The sequence below is a fragment of the Lepidothrix coronata genome, unplaced genomic scaffold (genome assembly GCF_001604755.1).
Source record: "Lepidothrix coronata isolate B3197 unplaced genomic scaffold, Lepidothrix_coronata-1.0 Scaffold125, whole genome shotgun sequence".
Taxonomy (NCBI): domain Eukaryota; kingdom Metazoa; phylum Chordata; class Aves; order Passeriformes; family Pipridae; genus Lepidothrix; species Lepidothrix coronata.
In genome coordinates, this window is record NW_016690305.1 from 1,033,088 (window position 1) to 1,042,260 (window position 9,173).

Below are 9,173 nucleotides of genomic sequence, written 5' to 3' on the forward strand. Positions count from 1 at the left end.
ATACTTTTGTGAGGTTGCTCAAGCTCAGGTTAACTATTTTAGTAAATGTCTTTCAGCCGAGCCTAAAAAACCCCACCATTAATTGTGTTGTCTGATTCTGTCAGAGAAATATGAACCTGACATCTCCTTTGCTGGGTTACAGACTGCTGGCAGGCACGGGGGGAAAAAAATTCCCCATGTCCTTGCAATTCCCTGCACAAGGCATGAATCAGCAGGACAAGCACACGTGGGTGGTGGTGCAGGAGTGATTACGTCTGGCTGCTGTGATCTCAACAGGCTCCTTCTCCTCTTTGGGGGACTGAGAGAGCAGAAATTGAGCTTCAGAGTGTATTTGCACGCTTCTTTTTATTTTTTTTTTTCCCCGTTTCTAAAAATCCCTCCTCCAGGCATTGCCCATCATGCCAAACCTCCGTAGCAATTTCCGAAGTACTTCCTGACGCCGTGGAAATTTCCCTTGCGTGATGAAGCCAGGGTAAGGATAGAGGAGAGGGGAACTGCTCTTTTCTTCAGCTGAGTGCAGGAGAAAAAGACCTGTTTGGATTTGAACCTGGACAAAATGATTGACTTTTTTTTTTTTTCCCCCACCTCTGATGGTAACTGAAGGATTGGAATTCTGCTTCCTGGAGCTGTGTGATTTATTTAAATCATGAATTTGAAGCTGCCCTGCATTGAAATGGGCCTTTGTGCAAACTAGGTGTGAATTTAGCACTTTATTTTAAACAGTGATCTTTGAAGCAGCCGCTCAGAAATTTCACTACTTTGTGTTAGTAAATAAATCACAGTTGAAGTCTTTCCTTAAAGCTGAGGTTTTCCTAAACCACGGATTTAATGAGCTGGAAGGAGCCAGTCCCTCAGGTGGGAAGCTGATGCCTGGGCTCTTTGTGCCACTCCAGTTTGCTCCACCAGCCCCACGGTTTGTTTTTCCCCGTGGAGCTCCTGGGCTGTACTTCGAGCGGGGGTCAAGGATCTCTCTGAACACTTTGAACACTCAGCAGCTGATGGGAGCTGCAGCTCTGGGGGTTCTGCTCAGATGCTGTTACACCAGTTTCTTGAAGTGCCTGGTTTTCTTCTGGAATAGATTTGGATTTTCCGTATACTTGCTTCCAGCTTGTTGTTTCGCAGTGTCTTCTCCTGGCCACACAAGATGCTAAGGAATAACTCATTTTGGATCAAGAATCTCTAATACTGAGCATGTGATGAGCTGCTTCTGTCACTGAAAATGAAGAATTTTTACTAGAGTGAGAATTTTATTTTAAAAATGAGTCAACAAAAGTGCTGTTAATTTTTATTTATTTATTGATTGATTGATTGATTTGATTTGTAACCTGAATACCACATTACAGCATCGTTAATTTGGTGACTGGGCTCTCTAAGGGAGCATGTGGGGGAATTACCGTGGGTTTGGAGGGCCAAGTCTGTTCTTGTCCAGTTTCAGATGCAGGTGAGTTGTTTATCCTTACATCTTGCTATTGCTATTTTCAGACAGCTCAAAAAAATCTGCACAGGTGGAGGAAATAATCGGGTTTGTTTTAGAAAAGTACAAAAGGCTACTCATGATGTTTCTTTCTTCACACAGTTTGTATCATTTTGGCATTCAAGCTATATGATATGCTTATTTGCCTACTGTGATTTTTTTAGCTGTCTGATTGCATTTGTTCAAAAGAAGGAATTCTTTAACTGTCTGTTCCCACTTGGATAGCTAAGGACCCTCTATCCTGCTCTTTTCTGAGGTTTGATTAGCAGAAGGGATATAGATTATGGTCCCCTGTGCTGCCATCACTCCAAACCCAACTTCAATAGGACTTTCCAATATGTATCTGTATATATATGAATATATATTTTTAGGAATATACATACATATCTGTATGTATGAATATGCATTTTTTACATTTTTGATTGAATAAATCAGTTTGACTTGGTGGATATATTGTGTGTATATATATATATATATATAAGGTGAATACCTTATATTTGGGCTATACATCTCAAATTGGTGTCAGGTATTTGGTGCAGTGTGTTGTAAGGGAAGCATTTGGAATTAAAATCTATGTGGGTAGGCTGCTCAGGCCTGCTGTTGGATTGCAGGATACTTAATTTTTTTCCTCCATGTTGCAGTGCAGGTACTGGAAAACACAGAATGTCCTGTAGATAAGTTGCAACCTCTGAAAGAGCAATCAGTGAGTGAATTTGGAAGAGTGTTGGGCGGTGGGAATCGCTGCCTGACTCCCAACTGCATCCCTGCAGACTCCTTCGGGTGTAGCAGGTCTATTTATCATCAACAAAGGGCTCCAGGGCAGGTCTGTAGAGGTGGGTGTTGCACAGCTCGGGGAGCTCTTCCCCAGCAGCCTCCAAGTCAGTGGAGCAACCAGCACATGTCCAGTTTTTACTGCACTGCCAGAGTGTTGTGCTGCTTGTGCCTCTGAAGGTGTTTGTGCAGAAATGATGTGCTTTCCTGGGCATTTATGGGGATAATTAATTTTAATTTCCCTGGGTCTTAACGACATAAACCAGTGTGCTCTTGTGCTGCCCCAGTCCAGGCTGCTGGCCTGATTTGTGTCCATCTGTTGGGATTTGTCAGCATTCACCCACCCTGTGAAATGACAGGGAATGACAGTCCACGAGCTTCTAGTTCTGCTGCTCAGGCCCTGCTGGCAGGATGCAGGTGTCGTGTGAGTCGTTGGGTAGCACAATAATTGAGAGGGGATTGCACTGTCTTGTCCTGGCTCTTGTGAATAATGACACTGATAACATGTGGCTGCGACTGAGTCATGCCCTGGCACCGTGATGGGAAGTTGGTAGGCACCAGGAGGCCATTCATTTCCCAAACTGTTGTGAGAGGAGAAGGAGGAGGAAATATGTTGGCTCCTGTTCCAAAGAGGTAGCTTGTCATTTGAGTGAACAGAGGAATTAGGTGCTTGTTTGTTACTCAGCTGTTATTGAGAGGTAATTTCTGTAAATCTTTCTTTGTGCCATTTACTCTGTATCAGAGAGGTGCCTGTTTCCTGGTGATCAGAGAAAAATCTCCAAAATATTATGAGGAGGGAGGAAATGCCAGCGCAGATTTTTTTGAATAGGGAATGTGTCATGTAGATGTTTTATTGTGCCGTGGTTTTAGCTTTAGCAGCTGTTTGTCCGTGTTCTCGCTCATGTTTTTGTTCAGGATTCAAACAGGACTGTGGTGATATATGCTTTTTTAGAAAAGGAGAAGGTGTGGCACCAAGTGGGGAAGCAATGCAAGGCCTCATTCAGAAGTGGAGTGCACCCTGTGGATCTTAGTCCTGTGCTCTTTAATGTAGGCTGTGTAATATGGGTAGAGAGATTCTTAATGCAGCTTAATGTGGACAGTGTGCTGAATTGTGACTTACTAACATAAGCAGTTCTTTTGTTCCCAAGATCTTGTCTGATGAATGACAAGAAGGAAAACATCTAAGGCTTTTAAAGCTGTTTGGTACTAGAGCATGAAGCTCTTTGGGCTAGAGCTACCCCTAAAAGATGTTGTACTTGTGCCCTTACTGCACCCTTTGTGTGAGCAGGGAACCAGATCTGGGAATTGTTCATTTTGTCTGGGTTAGTTTTATCACTGGAAATGTTTGTTGCTCCATCCCACAAACGCTGCTGCTTGCACAAATGAATGGGTGGCCCAGAAGTGGGAATGAGGAAGGGGTTTGCTTCCTTTGGTGGAGGTGTCAGTGCCTGCCCGTGCAGTGCTTGCTGTGTTCCTCAAAGTTGAATTCACACCTCCTTCCACTTGTCCAACAGAAGAAATGCTACATTCCTGCATTCCTGTGCTCTTTTTCTGTGTTAACACAAATATTTCTCTTCCAGGGCTTTCACTAGCTATTGAGAACCATGTCTGACAACGGAGAACTGGAAGACAAGCCACCAGCTCCTCCTGTCCGGATGAGCAGTGTCATCTTCAGTTCAGGGGGCAAAGATCCTTTGGCCGCCAACCACAGCTTGAAACCCCTGCCCTCTGTCCCAGAAGAGAGAAAACCTAGGTCGAAAATCATCTCCATATTCTATAGCAATGAAAAAGGTAAGATGCCTCTCTTTTCCAAGGTATTCCTTTGCTCTCCTTGTAAGTTTTGGTAGTCCTTTAGACATCTGAGTCCAACCTGTCCAAGCACAGGGGACTGGAAAACCACCACCTATTGCTTCTCCTGTTTGCTGCCCAGTTTGAAGAAATGCATTTCCAAACAACCCTAATCTATGTCTGGCATTCCTGGGGATCATGTCACTTAAATGCAGATTTCTGCTTTAAACTGAGCATCCAACTGGTTTGGAAGTTATTTCATGTTGATGATCATTCATGTGGCACCTTGAGGAAGAAAAAAGATAGTAAAGAAATAGTGGTGAAAGTGCAGTGTGCATGTGGGAAAACTGAGAGAAATTACATCCTTTTACCTGTGGAAATGCACTGTTAGGATTGATTACTCGTGGGGGAAAACCTGAGTTGCTGTAATCAGGATTATTTCTGGGAAAAATTTTGCTATAATGAAACTAGACTGTGGTTGTGTGTTTCTGTCCTCTTTTCTGTATATACAGCACTGGAGTCTAATCCTGTCTCTCCAGGATGTCTGTATCCATGTACAACAGAAGGGTGCATAGATAGAAATATCTTCTAGCATCTGGGTGGTAAAACTTCACAGGCAGTTAAGCCTGGCCTGAGGCAGCTCAGGGACTTAAGCCTGACCTGTATCTGCTAACCATTTTATTAATCTACTAGTTAACATTTTTCTGGTCACTATTAATATGCCCCTTGGAGAAGACCCTGCTGCTCTTAGTGCCTTCTAGTTGTGCTCTTGTCTCCCTGTGCCTTGCTGCTGGTGTGCTGTAGAGGTGCAGGGCTGGTTTGGTCATGCCAACACAGGTTTGGTTGTTTCAAGAGGTTTTGCTCCTCTGGTTGTTTATTCTCATGGCCGAGTGTTCTCCCCAGGACTGGTTTTCACTCTCGCTCAGCTGTTTGAGCAGTCCCTTTGCAGCCATGCCTCACCCTGGAGATAAAACCTGGAGGGCAGGCTTCCCCCTCATTCCAAAGTCTGGCTTTCCACTCTCAACAGTAGGTGTGTTTTCCTTTGGGGAGGATGGAAGGATTTTTGGCCAGTGTAGCTTTGGGAAGCAGCACAGTTACTTCACAAGTTCATTTCTAGTGAATTAGCCGCCCATGGCTGGGTTGCAGGAGTAGCAGTGGTGTTTTTACTGACATGGGTGAGCCTGAAGGAGGTGGGTCTGTAAGCAGAAAGTGAGAAGCTACTACAGGTTGGTGGCAGCACCCCAAGAGAGGCTCCAGACCTCTGAGGGTGGTGAATTTGGGTGCTGAAGGTGGCAAATCTGGGTGCTGTCAGCTCGGGGTAGTGGCACGTGCCTGGAGCAGGCTCTGGCTTAGCCCTTCAATCCTGCAGAAACTGGTGTTTTACTATTAAATTGTTGGTTGTGGGAGGAAATGCCTGGAATTTGTCATGGTGAGTGCTGCAAGGAAATCTTGTGGGGCAATCAGACCTGCCCATCTTCAGGCAAGAATGGTTTAGGAGCTGGGATGGCACTTGTCATGTTGCATTGGTGGTTCATCAGAGCATTTGAGCCCTTTTTACAGACAGGGTTATAATGAAGTAGAACATAAACCCCATGTGAAGGAAGGCTTTGCTTGCTCTGAATTAGTAAGACAAATGAATTATGAATACAAGTGGGTACAGTACAGCTGGAGAGCTTTGTGACGTTCCATAGCACCTTTTCTTCTCCACGGATGTTTTCTCTTTCCATCTTGATGGTGGTTTTGTTGGTTGCTGAAATGTCTGGGGAGGTGGTTGAGGAATTATCTAAAATTGTATTGGCTCATCTGAGATTGCTTTGGAGCCCCATTAAGTTTATTCAGACCACTCTAAATACTGGTGTGTACCAAATTTAGGGAAATTTATCTGCGTACTTGCTTAGAATGTGTGTCTATCTACTGATACTTAGTGTTGCAAATTAAAATGGAAGGAGTAATTCCTGCTGAGAAAAATACATTTTAAGAAAAATCATGTCTGTTGGTGTTTTCTAGATGTCAAAAATTCATTCAGATAATGTACTTCTGAAAAAAAAAAAAAGGCAGATTTTCCTGTTAGTCGAGATAATGTGGTTAGGAAAAATGAAAATTGAATTACCTAACTGGAAGAAACTATCTGAAAGGTGTAGTTTTTTTAATTTGGAAGAAACTTGTCTATTGAATGACCCACAACAAGGCTAATGCAAACATCCAAAGAAAGGATTTTGGCCCTCAAGTCTGCAAAACTGGCTGTCAAATGTAAGCAGAACAGAAGTGGACACAGTGTCTTTCTGGCACCAACACAATAGTCAGATGGTAGTTGTTTTGTTCATTAGCATGGCTGGGATGCACCCTCCCCAGAAATGCTCAGTTAAATCCTTTTCTTCTTGAAATTCAGCTACTGGGAAGCCTTATAGAAATATTAGCCTCATGCTTGGATTTAAAAAATACAGTGGGGCTAGATGCAAAATAATCTGTCAGCCGGGGATAGAAATTTTGCCATGGGGAAAAATTTCTCCAGCTGGTGCAAAAGTTAACAAATCGCTACAAAAATGGTAAATTCTCCTTTTCAGAAAATGAAGGGATGCCCTTGCTGTTATCCAGGAATGTTGTTTGGCTTTGTCTGAAAATCTCTGTCCATATGATTTTGCAGGGTCCTCCCTCTTGGGAGGTTTCTGTAGCTGAGGAGGGGATGTGCTTTGGGGGACTCCCTGCAGGTGAGAGATGTAGCAATTACACAGTTTCTGCCCCAAGTCTGAGCTCGTTCTGTGCTGAAATAATCATGAGAGTTTGAAGGGATTATTTAATCACCTCGTCACGGAGGGTTTGTTCCCCCTGGTTCCATTGTTTAGGATAAATGAAGCGATAGTCATCTTCTTACTAGAGTACTTAATCACCATGAATTTCCTTGGCTTGACTTCTGAAGTCAAAGGAACCTCTGTGTGGTTTTGGAAAGCTTTAAAATAGTCCCCTAAAAGAAGAAATGTTTGAGCAGAACGTGTTAAAGGAGGTGCTGAGGGCACCACCCAGGGTCCCGCGTGTGGCGCGCTCAGGGCAGATTTCGGTGTGGTTTCAGCTGGAGCTCAGTAACTCCAGATGTTCACCTGGAGTCAGCTGCCTGCTACCACCAGCTGTTGGGAAACAGCTGTGATTCTTGCCTTGTGCAAGGAATTTGGCTGGTGGGAAGCGAGGGATGTGTGAGGATGGGTTTGCCGTGCGAAGTGCCCTGGGTGATGCCTTTGCTGCGAGTGCCTGTGGCTTCATTTGGGGAAGAGTCCAGTTGTGTTTGAGTTGAGTTGTATTTTTGAGGCACCTCCTTAATCACACAGTGTTTCTCCAGCTCACTAAATCCTTCCAAAGGACCTGTGTGTCTTCCCCTCCCGGGAACAGGGGGACTATGCTGCTGTCCCTGCAGGTCCAAGGGGCAAAGTCTTGCCATTTCTCCCACGACCAACAATTTAATAGTAAATTTAATAGTTTCTGCAGGATTGAAGGGCTAAGCCAGAACCTGCTCCAGACATGTGCCACTGCCCCGAGCTGACAGCACCCAGATTTGCCACCTTCAGCACCCAAATTCACCACCCTCAGAGGTCTGGAATATCTCTTGGGGTGCTGCCACCAACCTGTAGTAACTTCCTGCTTACAGACTTATTTCTTTCAGGCCCACCCATGTCAATAAAAGACCACCACTTCCTGCTTTCACTTACTGTTTGAGACAAGCGTTGCCCTTCACTAAAGGGATTCCCTTTGCAATCCAGAGCTGTTCCAGACCCAGCCAGAGGCTGGGAAGCAGTGTGGCCTCCCCGTGGCCTTGTTCTCAGCGCTCGAGGATGTCCTGCCAGCACATGACTCACCGGGCTTGCCTCTGGCAGGAGCTGTTTGTTTGAAGTGCTGCTCTGCTCCACTGTTCCTGTGGGCAGAGGAATGACTTTCAGTCTCCTTGCCTTGCCTACTGATGGGATCTATGTGTTTTTGGAAGGAGTGGGTTTATTTACACAGCGCATGCTGGATGGGTTGAGCACCAGCTCCTGTTCCCTACATGTCAAGTGCTCCTGAACAGGAACCTTCCTAAGGAATATAACTTTTTAAAATATATTTTTTCCCCTCTTGCTTTCACACAACTGCAAGAAATTGGGAAGAAATAGGGAGGAAATGGTGCTTTCCTCAGCTTTCACAGCAGCAGTTTCTCCTGTCCCGTGACCGAAGGCTGTTAATGAGAACGTCTGACAGCCCGTTTGCTTTTTGGCTCTGCCCTGTGCAGCCATATTAAAGATATCCTGTTTATAGCAGCCGTGTCTTTCCACGGCATTGTTCAGCTGGAGGCAGCCCACATGGCTTTTCGTTTGGGAGCATTGTCCTCACTGCCTGTCCTTCCCTTCCCGCCAGCGTGAGGGGATTTCAGGCGGATTCCTGGCTCTGAGCGGCACCGTCTCTGCTTGCTGTGGGGTATTGAAGAGGGTGCTGGTTTACCTGCTTTTTCTGTACTGAAACAACAGGATTTTTAAGGTGAATTTAAAAACAAAGCAGAAAAATAAAAAAAAATTTAACACCCATCCCCCCAACCCTCTCTCAAAACCCCCCAGACAAACAAACGAACAAACAAAAAACCAAAGCCCCAGGCTTTAGAAAACATCTTATAAATTTAATTGGATCTGGGTTGGATTGTGCACATGGTCTTTCTAATTATCTGTTCCTGCTCCTGGTACTTGGTATGCTTTTTTTTTTCCCTTTTAATTTAAATTAGGTAATTGCTCTGAGGCTATAAACTCTTATCTTCATCACAGGAAGTCCTATTTTGCATTAATTAACTTGAATTGAAGCAGTGAGGCAACTGAGTTTTAGGTGTCTTTAGGGTGAACTTGAGGTTGAACTGAAGTTGTCTTCACTGCTTTTCTTGATCCATATTAAAATTTCCTTTTTTTTGCATTGTAAACATTTAAAAAGTTCAGATTTTATGTGCTCAACAGAGCACTCTGGTGCTCTTAGTCACTTATTTTCTTGCTGCCGTAATATAAATTATTTGAATGGAACAAGATGTTGATTCTTAGAATCACAGGATGGTTTGGGGCGGAAGGGACCTAAAGACCACCCAGTGCCACCCCCTGCCCTGTGCAGGGACACCTTCCACCAGCCCAGGTTGCTCCAAGCC

The 9,173-nt window shown here is 44.5% G+C and overlaps 1 protein-coding gene across 2 annotated transcripts in view; it reads left to right on the plus strand.

The window, feature by feature from the left end:
- PAK2 (p21 (RAC1) activated kinase 2) overlaps window positions 1-9,173 on the plus strand; it is a 42,879-nt gene that overhangs the window by 17,172 nt on the left and 16,534 nt on the right. For both annotated transcript variants that reach the window (XM_017826287.1, XM_017826288.1), the window contains exon 2: window positions 3,826-4,036. In XM_017826287.1, coding sequence (XP_017681776.1) covers window positions 3,850-4,036 — 187 coding nt within the window. In that variant the 5' untranslated portion in view covers window positions 3,826-3,849. The remainder of the gene's footprint in view (window positions 1-3,825; window positions 4,037-9,173) is intronic.